Source organism: Epinephelus lanceolatus, chromosome 6, assembly GCF_041903045.1.
Source record: "Epinephelus lanceolatus isolate andai-2023 chromosome 6, ASM4190304v1, whole genome shotgun sequence".
NCBI classification, from domain to species: domain Eukaryota; kingdom Metazoa; phylum Chordata; class Actinopteri; order Perciformes; family Serranidae; genus Epinephelus; species Epinephelus lanceolatus.
In genome coordinates this window covers 7,071,929-7,095,400 of record NC_135739.1, presented here as the reverse complement: position 1 = coordinate 7,095,400, position 23,472 = coordinate 7,071,929, and the positions used below count along the sequence as shown (strand labels likewise).

At 41.0% G+C, this 23,472-nt stretch overlaps 1 protein-coding gene across 1 annotated transcript in view; it reads right to left on the bottom strand.

Annotated features, from left to right (window-relative positions):
* Nucleotides 1–23,472, bottom strand: part of wwc3 (WWC family member 3) — a 57,779-nt gene that overhangs the window by 19,027 nt on the left and 15,280 nt on the right. Inside the window, exons 2-8 of the mRNA XM_033622183.2 lie at nucleotides 18,912–19,021; nucleotides 16,779–16,979; nucleotides 16,271–16,347; nucleotides 12,494–12,573; nucleotides 6,452–6,581; nucleotides 5,853–6,002; nucleotides 3,575–3,648 (exon numbers count right to left, since the gene is read on the bottom strand). Coding sequence (XP_033478074.2) covers nucleotides 3,575–3,648; nucleotides 5,853–6,002; nucleotides 6,452–6,581; nucleotides 12,494–12,573; nucleotides 16,271–16,347; nucleotides 16,779–16,979; nucleotides 18,912–19,021 — 822 coding nt within the window. The remainder of the gene's footprint in view (nucleotides 1–3,574; nucleotides 3,649–5,852; nucleotides 6,003–6,451; nucleotides 6,582–12,493; nucleotides 12,574–16,270; nucleotides 16,348–16,778; nucleotides 16,980–18,911; nucleotides 19,022–23,472) is intronic.

Below are 23,472 nucleotides of genomic sequence, written 5' to 3'. Positions count from 1 at the left end.
AGAAATATGGCAGAATCAGCTCTATGTAAGAACACAAATTTGAGCCGAGCAGACACTTCATGCTGCGACTATAATGACAGCATTCAGCGCACTAATTTCTACCTGAGCCAAAGTGCTGCATCAGCCAGCGGTCTTACAGGTGTGTGTATCACCAACACGTTTATTCAGACAGAGTTAAGTGGGATCTCGCAGACTGAGTCCTGGGCTCTGATGAAATAACTGTGTTTATGTGAGCTGGATTTCAGACAGAGTGACTCAGTGACAGAGCATGCAAGTTTCCACAGGTCTCTCCTCACTCTCCCTCCCTCCCTGATGTCATGGTTGGCATTGCTGCTGCTGGGTCACCACAGCAACATGAGTCTTGTAAAATAAGTGTGCACACAGCCAGCGTAATAATAACATGGGGACTCTTGCTGCTGCAGCTATCATCACTCGGCTGCCTCTTACAGCTGAAACACAAGCTGTCAAAGTCAGTTATTAAGTAACACACAACCTCACAAGATCCAGCAACCTGAATTTATGAACCCTGGGCATGCCCAAATATGACACTATTTTGGGCTACAGTCAGCTGAAGAGATAACGGTTCATCCGAAGTGAGAAAACATGAGAGCTTAATTAATAAATTCCTAAAAGTATGGAAATCATTCTTGGACATCATAACAATGTCTGCACTGCAAGAAATAAAACTTAATGCCTGTAACTGAGTTTTTAACTTTAAGTTTTTTTAATCTATATTTTTTGTTTTAATTATTTTTTCATGTTTTTTTTTGCATCATTTATTCATTTATTTATATGCTTTATGATATTTATTGATATCTTTTTTTTTTTTAGCTTGTAAGTCTGTTTGGTTTTAGCCTTATTTTTTAATAATTTGTTATAATTATTATTATTATTGTTATTATATCATTAGTTGATACAAATTATTTTTATTGTTTTTATTTTATTTATTAAATATTATTTTTTAATTTTATTTTTAATTAATTCATATTCTTTATATTTATTGTTATTATTATCATTATTAATATTAATAATAATAATAATAAAGTTTTTTATTTTTGCCATATTTTTTATTTAAATTCTTTATAATAATAATAATAATAATAATAGTTGTTGTAATAATTATTATCATTATTTTTGACATTGTAATAATTATTATATTATTATTTGATAAAATGTTATTATTTTATTTATTAATTACATTTTTTTAAAAAAAATCTTACTAATCTTTTTGCTTAATTTATTTATCTACTTTATAATATTTATTATTATTGTTATTATCATTAATAATGATAATAACAATAATAATAATAGAGCTTGTAAGTTTTTGCTTCATTTATCTTTTTTAATTAAATTCTTTATAATAGCAACAATAATAATATTTATTATTATTATTATTGTTAGAATCATAATTGTTGTTGTTGCTCTTTTAATTATTATCATTATTATTCATTATTATTTATCTTTGTCATCATCATAGTAATAAATATTATTATATTATTATATGATCAATTTTATGGTTTATTTATTTATAATATGTTATTGTTTTTATTTTATTTATTTATCAAATATTTGGCCAGTCTCCCGTTGGGTGTAGGGTGGTTGGGATGCAGATGTTGGCATAATGTGTAATGTGTAAATGTCTGAAAACCCATTTAAAAAAAACCTTTGAATAATAATAATAACACACAGCCTCATGACATACCTGAGCTCAAGTCACAATCACCCCTTCTTAAAACTAACAGAAATTTCTTTCAATGTTGATTCTGCCAACATATAATTTTGCCAGCGTTAACAGGGTGAGCTGGGATATATTTAACCAAACAGTGTGTATATTAAACCACCTTGTGGAGGAGCAGGGTGTACAGCGAGGCAGGCGGTGGGCACAGCTCTCTCTGGCTGCTCACACAAAGGCAGCACACAGTCAGCAGCAGCGTGGCCAGGGAAGAATGTGACCACCCAGCTCATTCCGCTGGCCAGACATCGCTCAGCAGCCACGGCCACCGGGCGCAAATACTATTCATAACACGTCCTCCCACTGGACGACAAGCAGGGCCCGAGGAACGAGAGGGGGCTGACAGGGCCTGTGAGTCAGTGCTGCATGGCGGTGTGTCATAGTACTACGACTGGTAAACAACAAACAGACAAACACTGGATGTCTCGACATAAATGCTGAAGTGGCCCATGGTGGAAAGAATTTAGCTGGAAGCTGGAAATGAGATTTCTCAAAACTCCAATAGTTGCATCCAGCTATGAAGGTAAATCTGCTCCTCTCTGTTGGAGATGATGTGACTTTAACTCTGTCCTCAGCTGACACCGTCTTCTAGAGGCTATACTGGGCTGCTAACTCGTGCTCCAAAGTTAGGCTAAATTTTGGCGAGGGAAAAACTGTCAAAGCCATTTTTACACGGGTGCCTTCACCTCGCACCTCAAGATATCTGAATGACAATGACTCTTCAGCTACCCATGAATCTCCCCTTCACAGACATGCTCACTTTATGCTCGTCCCATTCAGTTTTGGGCACACTAGGGTCCCTAAACATACTCATGTGTGGTGATGTTTGGCCCCATAGTAGCCATTTCACTGTAGTGAGACCATTTCTTTTAAACCTGACCTCACTGTATAAAATGACCTATTGTGACCTCTAGGATAATCACACCCTCATGAAACTTCACAGCCACAAACTACAGACCCATAGCATTCAGAGGATGAATGACCTTCACGGGTATATTGACAATCACAGGGTCTTTTAGCAGTTTCCAGGATAGAAGTGCTCGCCATCCCATCGCTGAAAAATGTAATTCCTACAGAAATCTCCAAATGTCAAAAGTTTTTGATACCAAATCACAGCATGGATTTCTCTGTTGTGCTCCTCAAGGTCTTGGTGTATTGATGTCGTATTTCAGAGGGATTTTTGAAAACTTTCATCAGTTCTGGAGTGGTAAAAGAAATGCTTAAATGTGGCACCAAATCTGTGTAATAAATGGTATCAACCCAAAAACTGCTCAAGCAACTTATGAGACATAGCTGAACACGGGAATAGCCGCCATATACTAACAACATAATATTCAAAGCTCCTACACGTTCTAAACTGTAAAGTCTGAATAGGCGCCTAACCAAAAAAACATGTTTACAACAGATGTACGAGTAGAAAAAACTTGACACACAGTGCAGGGGGGCTGGAGCCTATCCCAGCTGACATTGGGCGAGAGGCAGGATACACCCTGGACAGGTCACCAGACTATCACAGGGCTGACACACAGAGACAGACAACCATTCACACTCAGATTCACACCTACGGACAATTTAGAGTCACCAATTCACCTGCATGTCTTTGGACTGTGGGAGGAATCTGGAGTACCTGGAGGAAACTGAAGCTGACACGGGGAGAACATGCAAACTCCATGCAGAGGGGCTCCCCCACCCTGGGTTTGAACCACAGGACCCTCTTGCTGTGAGGCTGAACCTGCCTTATATCTTTGGATTATTATTTTTTTTCATACCAATGTTATGTGTGTATGTAAAGCTGTGTGAGACTGATAGTCAAGGAATTTATTTAGACACAAGCCCACTTACTTTTTCTTGGCTTCCTCGTACTGCCAGTTGAGTTTCACTTTGTCCACTAAATGTGTGGCATCTTGGGAACCATACTGGGGAAAAAAAGGAATGATAAAATGATTCAAAGTCACAGCAGCTTACGTAACAAATAGTGGAAGATACACGGCTTAATCATGACCATTAGTCATGTCAGATATATGAGGGGAGTAGAGGGAGCTTCCTGCAGCTTATCTGGTCATCACTTGAGCAGCTGATCATTCTCTCGGGGCAGAGGTTTTTAAAGTCTGACAAAACTGATATAACTGCACCCCACTCATCTCAAGCAGCCAGATCTCCACAGTGCTGTGTCAGTAAGGTCTGGATGCAAACGTTATCATTCTGCTGCGGGGGAAAAATGCTCTGGCTTGTTTGTATTTCTTTAAGCTAATCACAATTGTCTTGGGTGGCGCTAAGCTCAGGATGCAGTGATGGTGTCCTTGTGAAATAGTGTTTGGGGGCTACTCGTTTTGAGCATGGGAAGGTGAACACTGTCAATGAAATGGCTCCCCAAAAGAAAACACCACAGAAAACATTAACAGATGACTGTAGACTGTGTGATTCAACTTTTACAGATAAAAAAGACAAACATAATTTGATAATGGCTGCCTTATGCCTGGAATACACTGCAATTTTGGGCTGTCGTGAGAGAAACCTGGCGATATCTTTGGTCGTAGCTCTGTATGGTGGTCCTACGGCAATCAGAGAGGTGCAAGGATGGTTGTTGTCACGGTCTTGTGATCAAAGACAGCCTGGGATAAAATTCTGACAGTGTCGGAAATTTGGGATGACCATCTCACTGTGTGACTACTTTTACGACCTACGTCTTCTAACCAGTAGAAATGCAGCATGAAATGACGCACTGATCAGCACAAACAGACAGACAGCAGCTTGTCATGGAGGCAAAACAAGCCAGAGAAACTGTGTGGGATTCTGGCAAAGAAGAAAACCTTGTAGAGTTGTGGCAGCAGAAGCCTTGTTATCCAGGGCTTATCATGACTGCGTAAAGAAGAACGAAGCATGGAAGGAAGTAGTGGCAGAGTTGCAGCTGCCAGGTGAGCAACCTAGCAGCTAGCAAACACACACAAAGACACACCTCAGTATATAGTGCCCACAAAACTTGTGACCCTCTATGTTGTGCTTCCAGTTGGAGAAGTAATAATCCGCGGAGCATACTTGTGCACTGAGTATGGGAAGCTATTGCATCTTACGTTGTAGCCTGTGATTCAGTAGGCGCTGTCATCGTACAGTCTGCGTACATCAAACTTGATGTCGTACCAAGTTTATAAGATTCATGTTGCACAGTGTAGCTGCACTAAACTCACAAGATTGCTAAAAACTCAGTCTCTAGGAGGCTTTAGAGGTGAAGCATACATGATTTGCTGTATGTGGCTCGAGCAGAACGTTATTATGACGATATCACAGCAGCTCATGTGAAGTGGAACGGATTGGTACACTGGTGAAGTCAGTGTCAGTGGTGCATGCTGCTGTCAGGGTGAAAAGATGTGGCATATCAGCTCCGACTGGCCGCGTCAGAAAACAGATCAACATCAGGCATGACAGTCCTGTGAGATGGAGTCTGTGCTTTTCTAAGATGTGTTCACAAGTTGTTTTGTTTGTTGTAAATCTTGGCAGCAAGAACAAAGCAGACATGCCTCACTGCACGATCCAGATCTTCTTTAAAACTTGTCATTTTCAGCGTGTAGGTTAGGTTGTTAGTGCGGGAGTGTTGTTGCTTGGGGATTTTGAAAATGGTAACCCGTGGATAGTGGAGAGAAGAATGCCAGCCTAAATAGCCGGCCAATGGCAGAGTCACAGCCACAGTCTGCATCCAGTGAGTCAGACTTGTGTTCCCCCGCAACAACATCCCTCATCACCCCCCAGTTAGTTAGCTGTGGGCTACAACTGGAGCCCCATATTTTTAGACTAGATTTAGATCATTAAAAGTGTGCCAAAATATCTGTTAGCAGTTGCTGTTTGTCCACACGGACGCACAGACCTTGACACTGAAGAATACTTAAATGCATGATTATTCTCAGGCAACCTCTGGAGTCATGAGTCACGACTTTTTTGTGTTATTTCTCAGAGGATTTATGGACGTTTACTGGAAGAAATGACTGAACACACTGAATCTAAAAATACCCGCATCAAGAAGGAGCACAAATTCTGACACGTCCCCTTCATTCACCTCCTCAACTCCTCCTCACAGTTTGAAAACCTGTTTTAGGGGGAGACAGGGAGGAGTAGCAGTGTCTCTTACCTCTCCCATGATGTCAGTCTGACAGCCAGTGTCGCAGTATTGCTGCAGACTGCACGAGTCACCGACACTTCCAGTGCTGTTCACCACCTCGCCGGCCGAGTCGTGGATTGACAAGCTGTTTTGGAAGTTCACCGTCAGCTTCGCCAGGCACTGTGGAAGGGAGCAATGTTTAACAAGACAAAACTTGTCTCAACAATATCTCACTGACAATTAAAAGTAAAAAACAATAACAGCAAGAAATGGAACTTGTCAGATTGTCCGGCCTTTGTCTTTAAAGATGAATTTCAACATATACACTGTCTCATCTGCCTCCGGTTTATGTTCATAAATAGATTGCCAGGAAATGCCTCTGCAAATGTGGCCTGACAATCAGACTGAATCACCGTCTATTATTCATTATATATATTACTCCATTACATTTTTTGCTTCACTGACAAAATCGTGGTCGGTGACTCAGATGTCTGGAAATGTGTTTTATTAAAAGACAATGATGAGAAGCAGCGGGACAGTAGAGGTTAACAGACACTAGAGGTCAGCAGAGAATACCCCACCAACGTTTGTTCCAGGAGTAAAGAGGAGAACAGCAGGAGGTGAGATACCTGGATGAGGTCCTGCCTCTCCTTCTCGCCTGTGCTGATGGCCTTCTTGATGCTCCGCAGCTCGTTGAAGATGGCTTGAGCCTCGTCCAGCTTGTAGTTTGTCTGACTGCAGGACATCTTCCTGTCGATCCTGTGACACAAACACACACATTGAGACGTCTGCCGGGGCGCTGAGTGTTAAAAGCCCAGATGTTCAGACTGTTTGATGCTCTCGTGTTTGATGCTGGAGGGAGGATTTGCGATAAATCTCACAGTCTGTCTCAGTGTTTACAGAGTATAACGGAACTCATCCTTTAGGAAAGTACAGAATAATCAGGCTTGTTCAAACTGCTCTGTGAGGATAAACTTAAATTAAGTGGTTGTCTACTTTAAGTTTAAAGCCAATAAAGACATTTTGAAGTTGTCAGCTTGAGCTTTATGTCCACGCCTTGTGTCTATCAGCACATACACAGTCTGACTCGCTGTGTTTTAGGCTTTTCTCTCCCATTATTCTTAAAGTCTATGAGCCCTCAAAACAGACTAAATGTAGTAAAATTCAACACATGAATTAACAATATTGTTCGTTAAATACTTTAAATAGAGTCTAAAAATAAACACTAACTTTTAGTTAACTTCCAATAGTTGATAAAAACATATTCAGGGTGTCTACAGGTATCAGACAATTAAATTTACTGCTTTTTACGACCCGTTCAAGACAACTTAACCAAATTTAGGACAGGGTTTTGGACAGATCATGTTTTACTTATTTAACCATTGCTGGTAATCATTGCAGGCAGGTAGCATATATAAAGTCTTGTGCAGAGGTAGGTGTTATGTAGGAATATAGGTATTAGGGTGAGTTAAGTCAGTGCAAGTACAGAGTAAATAACAGTATCATAGCCTTTTACATGGAAAGGCTTCACTCATTTTCACAAAAAGAAATTAAAAAATGGATAACTGAAATTAGGTCAAATGTTTGTAGCGGTTAAAGCCTCGCAAATTAAAACTCAAGACTGTTCAATGACTTGAATTAAAGACATTTTAAGACTTTTTAAGGACCTGTAGACACCCTGAATATTTTGTAAATTTCAGGCTTCCACATAAGTCAATATTAGAACTGAAATTTAATTATGAGTCCATTAATTCTAGTAAAACTTGATCTGAACAGCCAGCCAGCTGAGCAACATTGTATTAGCACATTTGTTAAAACATTATATCGCATAACTTTGGGGAAGATTTTACGTTTCAATGATGTTCCTCTCGCAGAACAGATAAGTACAAGTCTTCTTTGTTGCAACCAAGAAAAGCTTAACTTTAAAGTTTGTCGGACGGAGGAACAGGAGCACTGATGAAAAATGTGTCAAAGGACTAAACTATGATCATCTGCTGTCAGTAGATTCTTCGCTGTATTGTTATTTAGATCTCCAACTACCAATTATTTTCAATAATGATTAATCTGCACAATATTTTCTTTTCTACATACAAAGCTATTCAGTTAATTACCATGTGAGACTAAGAAAAGCATCAATGTCTCACATTTAAGAAACACGAAACCAGAAAATGTTTGACTTTTTGGCTTAAAAATGGCTTAAATGATTATTCAGTGATCAAAATAGAAAATTAATTCTACGTCAACTGCAAATCATTGCGGTTTTAAAGACTTATCTTACAGCTGACGCAAAGCGACGCACAGCGCAGCACTACTGTCGTTGCTAGTCAAACGGACGCAGTTGTCATTCTCACAGCAAGCACCTGCGCTGTGTAAGCAACTGATGTACTTGCGCCAGTGTGTGCGCTCATTGCTGTGAAGGTCTTAAATAAGGTGTGTTCAGGTGCATTGTTGGTGTGTTGCTAGAAAGCGATGGCACCACTGACCAACAAAAACCCGGTCTAAAGTCAGAGGGCAGCAATATTTCCCTGCTAGTTAAAGGTCACATTACTCAGATAGTAAGATGCGCCTACACAGGCAGGTTCACAATGTGTGTACACTCTGCTTGTTACACACACAGGGACACAGGGATGTGTTGCAAATGGGTGAAATAATACATTATTAACAAGGAAAATATTAATGACATTCTATAAAATGTGAACATAGCAGAGATCAGAGCAGAGCTGCTGTCTGACTCCCTGTTAAGAGAGATGCTGTGCACATTCACATACAGGGAACAGCGTAACGTCATTGATTATTTCAGAAGTTAAAGGTTTAGTTCTGTTTCCTCTTTATAACTACAACAGCTGGGTTTCAAAGGGAATGGGAGAAGACACTGAGTGATTAAATCCATGTTAGACCCAAAACACACCTATGACGAATAAAGAGACTAAATACAACCCCTTTGACCCCTGCGCCTTAATTGTGCCCAGATTATGTGCCGTTTAACGAGCAAAAGTGGAGTTTGACGCGTCCTAAATGCACTTGTGTCAGGCACTATAGACTTTGAACTATAGATTGTTTAAATAAGGCCCAAAATGTGAAGGAAGTCAGAACAGGGGCACTGATGAAAATGTGTCAAAGGGTAAAACTACAATCATGTGGGGTTACTAAAACGTTATTGCTTATTTCCTCAGCGGGAAAAGGAACGGCAGGAAAAGATGTGGTTGCATTATTATAGAATCAAATGAGGAGTGACATCTCTCATTCACTTACTAACAGCAGGGTGGTGCTTTATATTGGAAAACAGGTCAGTGGAAAATAAGTCACGAAAAAATCATCAGACGAACATCTGAAGTATTTTTGTGTGGGAGGTAACATTCAAGTGTTTATTTTGGACTGACTGTGGTCAGTTATGAAATACTGACACTGCATGTGACAGGCCGGTGTAAATGATAACCTCTGTTTGTTTCCACATGCTGACATATTGTGTCAGCCTTTAAAAAGTGCTGCTTTCAAAGGCTCGCTCGTTTGTGGGGGGTCATGATGGTAATGATGTCATATAAACCCCCTTACACCCCTAATGTGCTTCTTTGTGACTGAGCCAAGCCTTTTTTGAGAATGTTGTGTTAATAATCTTCCAAATTAGATGTTACTCTAACCCCCGAACTGGCAGGGAAGTTAAGCAACACACTGCTGCGGACGCGAAGTTAGTTTGGATCTGGATGTCACACAATGATGCAAACAATCTAATCAATCAAAGCAGTGGCAGACCTGCAACTCCTGTGTTCTGTGAGGTAAAATTAATGTTTTTGTCAACTGAGTCTGGCTTTGAAGAGAGAGCAATATAACAGCTTTAGTTCCTCATCTGAGAGGGCTGTCTGACAGCAGGGTAAAGTTTAAAATACGCCTGCTTCTCCAAACTGGGGGCGTGCCTACTGCCATCTACTGTAGGTAACAGATATAGGTGATGTCTAGTCATAGCTAGGGGACAGAGTTGGCGAGGGGGAAAACTACAGGTCCCTAGAGGGTCACAACTTTTAAACCAGTGGCTACACAACATAACACTGTTGGGATAAAGAGTAAGATCCATTTAGTGTGACCAGAAGCAGCGCCGAAATCGCCCTCACCAACCCCACCAGACACCATTTAAATAAACAGTAATTTAAGCGTGTATAGAGCCGCCATATTTTATCTCATAACTGGGTGAATTAAGGGTTTATTTCAACCAAACCAGAGCTGGTGATTGTTGAAACAGTAAAAACACAAACCAAGATGGTTTCTGTGAGTTTAATTTTGCTTCTGTCGACTCTGAATAAAGTGTGTTGCACAATGATTAAATTACTGTACGGAGTCTGGTGGGTTTGACGATGCCGATTTTAGGGCTGTTTCTAGTTAAACAAAAAGGGTCTTTCTGTTTAGGGATCATTTCCATAATGTTGTCAGATACTTAAAATAATAATCTGAGCCTGTCAGTGTCTTAAATGTCACTGTTCATGGACGTAAATTCTTCTGAGTGTTTACACTGCAGCCTGGCCGCTGCTTTCGCTCAATACCGAACCAGTTTCAAAAAATGTTGTTCCCATTAGTCACTTTGACACAAACAAACAAACAAACAAACAAACAGGGTCCAGGTTGAAAAATACACTTTAACTCTGGATTTTTAAGTTTACTTGATGCGCAGAAAGTCAAATAGCATCTCCTCAGCAGGGTAGTGAATACTTTGTTTGCCCTCTTGGTGTTAAGGATGTGACATTTTGTGGGCGTTCCCAATCTGAACTAAGTTATTATTATTATTATCAGGGCTCTAACCTACGTCACTTCTTTTTGCTAATGGCTGAGTGAGCATTTTCATTCGAAAACCCCAGAAAAGAGCCCATATGAAGTCGAGCTTTAAAGTTGAGAGACTGTTTGATTAATGTCTCCAAAATTCCTGTAAAAATTTGATGAGCAAACAAATCTGCTCTCCTGCTTTGAAGCGAGTTGTCCTGTATTCTCCAGTGTGGGTACAAGGAGAGGGTTCGGTTGGTTGGTTTGTTGGTCGGAGGAACGCGGCGCGGTGCCTCCTCCATCACTGGGCCTGGCACGTGGCCCCTGCTCTCACCACAGCCCGCTTCCTTCACTCTCCTTCAACAGCAGGTACTGTTCATCCACCCGACCCTGCCTCTTCCTCCCCAAACAAGCTCTGCTTTGTTCCCCCCACCCCATTGGCAGGGCCTGGGAGTTTATATGCTTAGCAAAAAAAAAAGCACTGCCCACCCCTCAGTGCCTGCCTGTGTTGAGTTGAGCCCCCAACCCTGTGTACTGTAGAGAAATATGCTCACATTTTGTTTCAGCTTGATTAAATCACCAGTTGAAATGTTGGTGGACACAGAGTAAAGGTCTGCTCGGTGAAAATATGTGCAGTGTCTGAAAAATTTGTGAAACTCGTCAAGATAAGGTGGACTACAGATGAGCAGAACAGATACAAGTACAGCAAACAGTCCAAAAGAGATAAACTCCCGACTCCAGCTCCTGAATTCTTTTAGTCGAGCAGTGACGACAGAGGGGGGCACGTCTATGTCAGAGCCTGTTTGTGTGCTTTATCTGATGCGACATGGCGAGGAGAACAATTAGCTATATTGCTGACAACAGCTGAGATTGGGAAAACAACAGCCGTAGGGTCTCTACTGGCCTCAACCCTACTGGGCAAAAAACCAACCCAGAAGAAACAATAGGAAGCACACACACATATACACACAGACACACAGACAAACAAAGGCACAATCACATACATGAGCACGTACACACACAAAAAGTCAGAGGAGGATGCATCCATGTTTTCTGCAAGCTGTGTATTCTCCTGGCTATTCTGGGAATCACTCGAGTCGTGTATTATCTAAGAGATAAGGGACTCTTTGCCAGGACTCAGGAAGTGCAAAGGAATTTGCTGCCAGATATCTCTGTGTTTTTGAAACTGCTCTCGAGCCCACACCTCCCCCCTCCTCCCCTCTCCATGGAGCAACTTCCTCTCCAGGCTGAGCCTTGGCTCCCTGCACTCCACTGGTGCATCCTCTTCCTGAGGTGGAGTCCCCTTTTCCATCAAAAAACTCCCTCCATTTGCCTTTTCTCAAATGCTCTCTCTCTCTTTTTTTCCTCTCAGAGGTGGAGCCTCTAATTCTAACTTGAAATTTGGAACAGCTCAGAAATGTTCCCAGCACAAAAGACGCTATGTGTTTGAATAGCAACACAAACTAAAAGGAAAATGGAAAACTCTTCTAAACCAGAAGCTGAAGAGGAATATCTCCTTAATATTCCTTCAAAATCCTCTCGTTTTCTTTATGGGTCAAAGGGCTTTTTGTTCCACATCTTTCAAATCTCATCATTTTCCACTTAGACGAACTGAATTATGTCCAATAATGTAATTAAACTGTATTTGTGAGCCATGTGAAACATTTTAAAAGAGATGCAGGGTTAAGGGAGGGAAATTTAAAATATAAAAACCTGCTAAACTTCAGTAAATATTTTGTGTGAACACAAGCAGAAACATGGAGAGGGAAAGAGAAAGATAGAGCCCCGACACCGAGGGTGAGAGGGAATAAAACAGGCAAAAGGCTGCTGGGTGGGGATTAGCGGGGGCAGAGTGTTGTAGGAAGGAGAAGGGTGGTCATGGGAGGAAGGGTGGGCCGGGGACACAGAGGCAGAGGAACACTCACTCCTGCAGGGTCTCCACTCCCATTTCCTTATACTGCAGCTCCTGCTTCACCTGGGCCAGCTCCTGCTTCAGTCTGGAGAGCTGCGGACACAAGGCAGAGCACCGGGTTACCGTGGCGCACAATGGGCTTCTCTCACCACCACCGCCACCGCCGCCAGCTAAAACTGCTTAGTCATGATTATTCACATACAGGAATGTTTATACAGAGACGCACACACACACACACACACACACACACACACAGTGGTTCACATACTGAGGTGTCTGATTAAGTTTCTATCTGTGACTCTAGTCTCTAATAATTCAACATATCAACTTTAAAGAGGTGGAAGAAGTGTTCTAATCTTTTACTTGAGTAAAAGTACCAATACTTCAGTGTACAACTACTCAAATAAAAGTCCTACATTCACATTTTTATTTAAGTATAACAGTATTAGCTTTATAATACCCTTAAAGAACCAAAAGTAAACATACTCATTATGCAGAATGAGTCATTTCAGAATAATGTATATTATTGCTATTATATTATCATTATTATTATTGTTATAAGGAGGTGTTCTGGGCAAGTCCCACTGGTAGGAGGCCAAGAACATCCTAGAGGGATTACACACTAAGGGAAAGTGCTGCCGGGAAGAGGAATGTCTGAGGTGCTTTGCCTGGCCTGCTGCCCCCGCGACACAGACTTCGGATATGCAGATGAAAATGGATGGATTATTATATTTCATTTTAATTTCGTTTTATTTTATTTTATTTTATTATCATTCTATTTTTTTTATTTTGTTTTATTTAATTTTATTTTATTTATCTTATTTTGTTTTATTTTATATTATTATTATTTTTAATTAATCACTATTGTTCATCATTGTAAAACTGGGGCTAATTTAATCACTTAATGTACTTTATGTAGCTTGTAACAATATATCAGAATTATTAGTTGATTTATATTTTCTATTAATCATCTAAATATGTAAACAAAGCTGTAAAACAAATATAGTAGAGTAAAATGTAAAATGTTTGCCTCCAATATGTCATGGAGTAGAAGTATAAAGTAGCATAAAATTAAAATACTCATGTAAAGTACAAAAAGTACCTAAATATGGTACTGTACTTGAGTAAATGTATCCAGTTATATTCCACCACTGTGGGAACTCCTCTGAATTTACACATCAAGTTCAGTTTACTTGTCACATGACAGATGACATGATGTCTTTGGAAAAATTCTTATGTTTGACAAAATAACCCTGATGATGTCATCGGGGTTATTCGCAGTTTGAGCATTGAGACAACACATTTTTAAGAAAAAATCCTCTGTCACAAACTGAGGGAGTTGAGTTTGAAAGATGTAAAAATCTACCAGGCAGGGAGGGTCTCATGAAAGATGCTGCTGAGTTGCATCATGGGAAATGTAGGATTAAGTGTCAAGATATCTCAGCCTGTGCTACTTTTGATTCTTCTGCCAATGTAAAGGAAGTCTAATAATTCATCAGTGGCGTGCCCCTGTCAGTGGAACTATATGGTGATGACATGATCATGTCACATTATTAGTTTCACAATATTAAACTGACCAAATAACGATTCTGCAGCCTGATTTTATGTAATTTTATAGACATCAGACATAATGTGCCGTGTATCGCTATCAGTAAAACAGTAACAAGACTAAAGGTCTATCGCTGTGCTTGAACAGCTGTGCTTTGAATTAACTCCCAATGGCCTAATCCCAGTCTCCACACTCACGGACTTCAAGTGCATTCCCAGTAAATGCAGATCTGTCCCACTGTCACATCATCAACTACATGAGGGCTCTCTCAGACATTTGGAGACTTTCATGCACACTTTCTGTAGGTCCCCATCTCTGCAGACTTTGTCTGAGTGAATAACCAACGATTCATAGCACTGTGACATGAAATACGAGGTCACCTGGGCAAGCCCACAAAAAGCACAGTAAACACAAGACTGGCATGTTGCCTTAAGTTACACTGAAACACTACATTTACAATTAGGTCAGACGGTACCGAAAGAAAAGTCCCACATGAAATCAGTACAGTACGCACAGGCAATATTACACACCTAGTTTACTCATCAACTGTTTATTTTAATTCTATTAAATTATGCTGTTTTAACAAAAATGTGTTAAAAATGAATAACTTGTCCACTCTGTGACACAAGAGCCTGAAAGACGTTAAAATAAAGCGACTGGCTCTTTCCATACAGTCCACCATGTTGTTCTACAGTGGCCCAGAATGGACAAATCAAACACTGGCTCTGGGCAGGGCCATTAGCATTTTCGTGTTGGCACAGAAGGGCTGAATCCAAATATCCTCTCTCTGGACCTGCGGACTGAGCCCTCGCTGTCATCATGTAAATCTGCGAGGGCAGAGACTGCAAGCAGCTGATGGACAGCCCTCGAGACTGTTTTACTCGCTGCTGTGGAAACGTTCAATTACCGCTGCTGTCATATTCATATATATGTAATATAAGTTGATGAATAGTGCTGAACTCATCTGTTCCTGCAGATAACAAGATATAAATCCCATGTATAGTTAATATTATTATATTTCTGGCCTACACAATTCAAGTAGCATTTTAATAGGCTTAACTATCAATAACTATTTTACACATTCATAAGTTTTTGTATACAATTGGAAAAAGTGCGTCTGTATTGCAATGGGTTATTAAATCAGTGAGATCTGCTGAAGTCTACACCCCAAGCAGACTCTCTGGAAGTCTGAAGAAAGTCCGCTTGTGGACTGGATGAATTGTGGATTTGCACAGCCCTCAGCATTCCCAGAGTTCCCAGGAGTGCGCCCGCAAAGTCCGCAAGTCTGCAAGTGCAATGAAGTCTGGTCATTTGGTTCCATCCTAGTTTTCGTACACACTTGGCACACTGGATGAGTTTCAGTTCTGCAACCCCACCACTAGATGTCACTAAATCCCACACACTGGACCTTTAATTTCCTCCGTCGTGAAAAAGTTAAAAAAGTCCAGAACGCACAATTGTACCATAGGTTACATGTTTTGCCGTTGTCAAGGTGTGACAAGTCCAAACAAAGTGCTGTCCCAAGGTGACGTCAGCTAAATCAGTGAAGGTTTAGGCTTCAGGGTGAAGACTGGGGTTGGGCCAATGTTAACAGGTAACGTTTACCATGTTATCTTATTAGTTTAGCATGTTAACATTTGCTAATTGGTACTAAACATAAAGTACAACTGAGGCTGTCTTTAGTTTTACAGGTATTATTGTGACACAATGAATGTACCAAATCACTAAATCATTAAACTAAATCACCACATAGGCTTCACTTCAAATGATCATGTTGATTTGTGGGTGTTTCCTGTGAATAATAAATGTATACTTAACTGGTCATCAACAGATCATAAAGAACACATACAATCCTCAAAAACACACCTGTCTCCACTGAGTTCATCTGCAACAACTGTGATTGTAAAAAAATGAATTTAATTATTATTATCTCTGGCTGTGGTTTCTATGGGAACACTTAAATTAAGTTCTACTCATCTTTTCAGCACAACACTTGAGGTTAAAATGTCTGACTCAGGAAACACCCTCACCCATGTGACTGATCTCAGAGAAATGTCCGACTTGGCCCTGTGAGTCAGTGACCTAGCCTCTGTCTGACCCTTTGATGATGATCTCATCCTCATCCTCTCGAGGCCCCGAGCTAGAGCCACAGTATCCTGTAGGGGCCACACCCCAGCCCCCCTTTCTACCCAAAAGGGCCCCCTCGCTTCAGCCCATTGTTCTCCTCCGATAATGACTTACCCGCTCTCGTCTACAAGCTATTTCCACTTTTATTTGGTCGGGGTCGTATTTCGCGTTCGAGGACGAGCTGGAGAGAGCTGTGAACACACAGAAAGAAAGATCAGTTAGTTGATAATGATGACTTGTAATACAAAGAGCTGAAGGGGGGATCCGGTGTCGTCTCCCAGCCTTTGCTCTCTGTGGACGCCCCCTGGACACTTTGTGTGTGACAGCTGGCTGGAGTCAGAGGGTAAACTGGGTGGAGGTGGTTAAAAGAAGGGTGGGGGGGCACCAGGGATTTGGAAGATCATCTATAGATCTGCACCCCCACCAGTTACTGAGGGGACATCAACACTATAGCATGTCCAGGCCAGATAATTAGGTCAGCTCAGGTCATCATGGAGCATTTGAGTTCACACGTCTCTCATCCTTTAATTTTCTCTTTCCATGTACGCTCATGTAGATTTTTTCGATTATGACATTCAGGGTTGCGAGTGACTGAGGTGAGCTGGATGTTGGTGTGTCTTACTGCTGGTGATGGAGCGGTTGTCCTCAGAGAGCTCGTGGAAGAGCAACATTTCCTGCTGAGCCAGCTCCAGACGCTGCTGCTTGACCAGGTACATCTCCTTCTTGGCTTTGAGGGCCTCCTGGGCCACCACAAGATACTCCTTCAGCATGCGCTCCTGCTCCTGCCGCCATTGAGTCCGCGGGTTCTCAATCTGGGTCGTCTCTGACAAAAGACAATACACAAATCATGAGCAAATAATCTATCAAAAACAAAGATGAATTACAGAATAATTTCAGAGAGAGCAGAGGCCTTTTTGCTTTCCCACATCTAGTTTGTTCTTTTTGGGAAAATTAATTTAATATTTTCAGATCAATTTACAAAACAACAATTTCTTACTACGATTCCTACTCCAGATTTTTCTACAACATGACTGCTACAAACATCTTAACATGTTTAACATGTTTAACAGGGAAAAATCATCGTCATGTAGATTCTGTGATGCAAAAGACAAACCATTGCTTTGTTTTTCTATTGTGCATATGTTCCAAGCTTGTCGACAACAGTGCTTCCCACAGAATTAGAATCTATGTGTGGTGGTAGCTGATGACGGGGCCAGAGTGCAAACGTTCAGGTTGTTTTGTTTTGCTTTGTTTTTTGTGTGCGTGCTTTTGTGATCTTCATATGTCAGCTCTATGAATTCAGAGGCTTTTGTGAGTCCATGAACACAGCACAGGTGGAAACTTTATGAGTTTTTTTTTATCCTTGGCAGCAGTTTGTTGAGTTTGAGTCGCGTGGTGGAGAACTGATCAGTCGACCAGTTAGTGGTTGGATCGGTCAGAAGAGCTGCTCCCGCAGAGGCGTGAGAGTGAGAGCAAACTTTCTGTTGCTGTCACACAGGTTAGACCCAGCCCGGAACTGTGGGGGTGTGCGGCCAGTTTCACCTTCGTAGTTTGGAAGAACAATGGACATCACTAAAATGAGACCGCTGTTGTTCTTAGAAAAAGAGTGTTCTATTTCTATATGAATCAATGAACTGTTAAGTTTCACTTTCACTGCGCCGTCTGTGCCCAAAGCACACTCTGCACTCCAAGACTATGGTGCAATGAATAACCAAACGTATTCTAACAGTGCTCCAAATAAACAGTCCAAATCCAAAAGTACGGTTATCCAAAAATTGGTCAGGGCCATTTTAAATTTACACCTTTAAACATTATGTTGAGGGTTCCTGATGAAAACTGTCCCCAGATAATAAAACATTATTCAGTTAGGTAAAATATAGAGCTGACACGAATGACTCGAAGCTTCAGTCACTGCCATGGTGATCAACGTCTGCATCAGGATTCTAACGCTTTGATTTTTGTTTTGTTCTTCACCATTAAAATGGTGGATGAAATTAAAAGGTGGTGGCCAGACATGAATAATGCCAGTGTTCTCAGCTCAATCACTGATCCCAACTTCAAGCATTAACTTGGCAGTGCGGCAGAGAAAAAGGAAAAGGTGAGAGGAACTGTTATCTGTGGCTGCCAACTGTAGTGAAGCACTTGCTCTGCATCTAGTGACGAGGCCAAACCCGCAGCGTTCCAAGTTATTAATATCTTACAAAAACACTGTGTGCAATAGTCCACCTTCCACCTTGTCTTCCTCCTATATATCGCTCTTTCTCGCACACACACGCAGCAGCGCTAAGCTCTAATAATGTGGGCTCAGGTGCAGGTGGTTGATCACCACACTAAAACTTCAAAAGCCCTAAAACGATGTTTGGAACAATCAACACTGCAAAGCCAACTCCTTTTGCTAAAAAATATAATTGCTAAAAAGTAAAACAATGAATGAAATAGGCAAACAAAATTGCTCTAGTAAAAAGTGGGATGATACATAATTCTAAATATGCTCTACCTGTCATGTGTCAGTATCTAAAAGTACCGTTGTTGTCAGTCTAATTATTTGAATTGCTGAAGGAATCCTATTAATTTCATTTCGTCTTTTTTAAATTTAATCACCCCCCCAAACTTTTGAGGTTTTATTGTAGCTTATCTGAGACACAATAGCTTCAGTACACTGTATCATCATTCCACCATCATTACTTCAGTTTTCATCTTACAGTGAATCTGTTTTTTTTTTAAAGTGCTTAGAGACAAACTGAGGTGTACTCACTGTTGATGTGGTCGATGTAGTAAACTCCCACCTGCTGATCGTAAACTTCCTCCCACCCGAGAGGCAGTTCATCTCCAACACAGTCGGCAAACGTCAGCGGTTTGGTGATCCTGAAATGATTTAAAATCTACTCAGTGCAACAGTCACCCAAAGGAACGCTCCTTCATATCAGCTGAATAACATCATGTACAGTGTCTGTGTTAACTGTTAGTGTGTGCATCAAACAAACTAATGCTGATAAATAATGAACACAGGGGCACTGCAGTACTTAACTATAATCTTTTAAACACCACAGTGTTTCAGCTTAAATTCTTCTCATAATGTAATTTTACATAAAGCTCTTCTTCTCCCTCCCACATTACATAATTTTTCCTGTTAGCATTAACCGGCCTGCAGGGCGCTCTGCTTCATTTATCATGTTTATAAAAGATGTTTTCTGTGTTAATCGAGGGAAAAGAAGCAAAAAGTAAATATTCATTCTCTCCCCCACCGTCCTGACCCTCGACAGTTGCAACAGTTTATGATCACTGCCTCCCACGTACGTTTTAAGATGCATATTATCATCACAAAGAAAACTCTTTCACAATTCAAGAATTTCAGAATCTCCTCATTAAGACTATGTGTGTGCAGAATTAATCCAAGGACACACTTTGTTTCACAGCACACGCAAAAACAATGAATGTGATATGAGGTATGAATACATAAAGGTAATAAATGTGTGTATTTCTATGACAGACTTAAATTATAAAAACTTTTACAGTAATTTCATGTGTTAAGCAACAGCTTTACGGGGTAAAAAGTAGGTAATGACTGATTTTAATAAAGAAACATAAATAATAATTCCTGTAAGATACAAATTTTAGAGACTCCTCGTATAGTAAGGACACATTATCAAAGCCAAATCTTAGAAATTCTGATTTCTGGGGCGTTGGTGGCTTAGTGGTAGAGCAGGCGCCCCATGTACAAGGCTGTTGCTGCAGCGGCCCGGGTTCGACTCCAGCCTGTGGCCCTTAGCTGCATGTCAACTCCTCTCTCCCCCCCTTTCACACTTGTCTGTCCTATCAAATAAAGGTTAAAAAATGCCCAAAAAAATATATCAAAAGAAATACTGATTTCTCACTGAACGTGTTTCAGTTCCATCAAAACAGGTTCATTCATTCTTTAATTTTCCATAACCGCTTATCCTGTTAGGGGTCATGGGGGACTGGAGCCTATCCCAGCTGACATTGGGCAAGAGGCAGAGTACACCCTGGACAGGTCACCAGACTATCACAGGGCTGATACACAGAGACAGACAACCATTCACACTCACATTCACACCTACGGACAATTTAGAGTCACCAATTAACCTGCATGTCTTTGGACTGTGGGAGGAAGCTGGAGCACCTGGAGGAAACCCACACTGACACGTGGAGACCATGCAAACTCCACACAGAAGGGCTCCCTCACCCTGGGGTTCAAACCAGGAACCCTCTTGATGTCGTACTGGTGAGTGTCATAATTACAAGCTTGTGCATTTTATAAGGTCACAGAGGTGTTCAGTTCAGTGCTCCGTGGGGAGGCACCAGATCAGTTCAGGTGGTCAGGAGAATAAACTGTTGATCGTTCCCAGGGTCAGCAGAGAGAACAACATGGTCTCCAGTGGTCAGTCTTACTAAACTCTGAATTAATGGCTGAAGTCTTTGACAGAGCATTCCATGTACTACAAACCTCAGTGATTGTAACTGGACACACTGGCATAAATCATCACAACCAAGTGGCTACAACTGCCCTAAAAACCAAAATACAGTAACCACATATTAGGTCAAAGTTCTGTTAAGACCAGAAACTGACTTGACATTTATTTTGCCATATATTTTTTGTGCCATAGAAATATAGAATTTCTTAGTGTGCAGTCACAACAAAACACAGTGACAATCCAAATACAGCTAAAGCAAGAGAGCCAAATCCTGTTAAAGCTAGCTGGAGATAACAACTGCTAGCTTTAACTTACAGAAGACTGTCAGCTACACACACACTTCCCTCAATGTTAGATCTGGAGGATGACGGTACTTACACAATGAGATTTTTGATAAATAATCATCAGTTATGTGTCTGAGAAGAAGTACTCCACTGATTTAGGGTGCTTTCAGACCTAGAGTCGTCTCCTTTGGTCTGAATCAGGGACTAATTTTGTTCCAAAGTTGTTTAATTGCCTAGAGTTGGTTTGTGTTCTCACGGCAGCATTTACAAGCAGACCAGATCAAATGCCTTGTGTGAGAAAACTGCTCTTGATTGATCAGAATTTCCATGTGGGAAAAATCCAGGAAGTAAAGCAAACGTTGAAGAAGAGTACACTTGCAAGATAAATGTGACACTTTCTAATGTCACAATGGAGGGACAACTACGCAGGTTGATTTTAGCGCTGCTCATCGTGGACTATATTGCTGTCATTGTTCATTTTAGTCAAACCATACAGTTTGAAAACGAGGCGCGGCTCCAACTAGAAAACAATGTTTTGATGCATTGGATGTGCTGAATGTGCATATTAAGGTAGTACAGGAGGAGATGCACATTAATAATCCTCCAGGACTGTAACATGCTCATGTTTAACCCAGACAATGTGTCATGTGACTGCAGTTGGTTCACATCCAGGTCAGAACACTTTCTCACCACAAACCAACCGCACCAGAGTTCGTTTGTAACCGGACTGAGACCACCTCGGTCTGGCTGTTTTGGTGCACACCCGAGTGTGATTGCTGTGTTCACACCTGCCCAAGCGAACCGCACTTAGAGGGCAAACGTACCTGAGTTTGATTGAACTGAACCAAACAACGCAGGTGTGAAAGCACCCTAAGAGAGTAAAGGCAAATTATAGAACAGCTGCAGCTGTCTGGTAAGTTTGGAAAATGACATCACTTTACTGTCATGCAGCCTTTAAAACCAGGACAAGACAACACTTAAAATATTATGATATCGAAAATCTATGCTGATATTTAGCCTCATATCACAACATGGATATGATACTGATATATTGCCCAGCTTTAGACGAGGGAAAGATAAATGAATTAGACCTCTGCCCCATGGTATTGGAAGTGAAAACAAAGGTTTTGCCCACTGATATCCAAACACACATCTCTTCCTCTCTCTCTCTCTCCATATTTCTGTTAGCTACTATGACCCACAGGCAGAGAAGTGAGGTTTTATACGACCAGTGTGGCTCCCTAGTCACCCAGAGTCTTATTTGATTGGGTGAACTTTTGTAAACACACCTGAGTGCAGGATCAGTCATGAAACATTTTAAACCGTTTTACCAGAAAAATACAGACAGGGGTCTGATATAAAATACTCTTAAAATACTACTTTTTCCAAATACATTTGGCATTTAAATGAGATCAATGATTAATAAACACAGGGAAACTGGAATGAAACTGGGAAAATGTATTTTTCATTTCACTGGAACTTTAAAAAAGTCTTTAAAATGTTTTTTATACTGTACATTCAGGCTCTGAACTGTTTTCTCACCTTCAGATTTTCTGCTCTCTGCCTCTGTAGGGCAGCAAAGTTGATTGCTTATATATAGCCAATGTAAAAAGTTCAGATTGAATTTCGTCATATCAGTCAGACAAGTATCAGGACTTTATGGTTTGATAAATATACAATATTTGCATGTAAACATACATATATATACAGCACAACAACATGCGCTTACACTGTGAAACCTGACACTTCTTTCCTTAACAGATTTTAGACTAAACAATGCATCTCTTCTTAGATGAGACATGAGACTTTGGAGGGACTAAATGCCCAAGTGTAATGATTTATGAAGCCATGTGTGTGTAAGAGGCCCCATCAGCACACACCGTGTCAGGCTTTAACAGCAACTATGACGGGGCAGAACTTATGACATCAGGCTGATACATCGCTAACTCTCCTAATCTACACACATCAGCGAGCCGTGAACCAGCGGGGTCTGATGACAGCAGAACATACAGTAACTGTCTGATTACCATCAATCAGCGCAGACAAAAGGGGGTCCGGTGACAGTGACCCCGTCCACCACAGTATGCTCACAATGCAGACGGTGCACGAGGCCTGATTCTGCCAAGGTATGCATACAATGAAGGGACGGCCCGGAGAGAGTAGCTGAGGCATTCTGCACCACATTCCTCAGGAGACAGACACAGCGGCTCTCCGCTCTGCACTCTTCACCAGATCTTAACTTCCCTTTGGTTGCAGAGAGGTGGTTTTTATAGGCCAAATGCCACCAGCAGTGAGACACATGCTGATGATTCAAACTAGTGGGAAGCACAGAAGCACTCCCACTTTCTCAAAACACTCAATAAAGCCTTTATTAGAGTGCAACAATATCTAAAAATATATGAGCTGCACTTGTTAATCATACCCTCAGTGCCTTCAGAGTGTTCCCATGCTAATAATAAATAGTTAAATATGTTCTTTTTGGCACGTGTGTAGCTATTTGTGTGTCAAACAAGCCTGGTGGATTAAGAATCACATGGGCTCGTCACAAAACTCTGACAATGCCTCGAATTCAATGAACTCCCTTTGCATTTCACACATT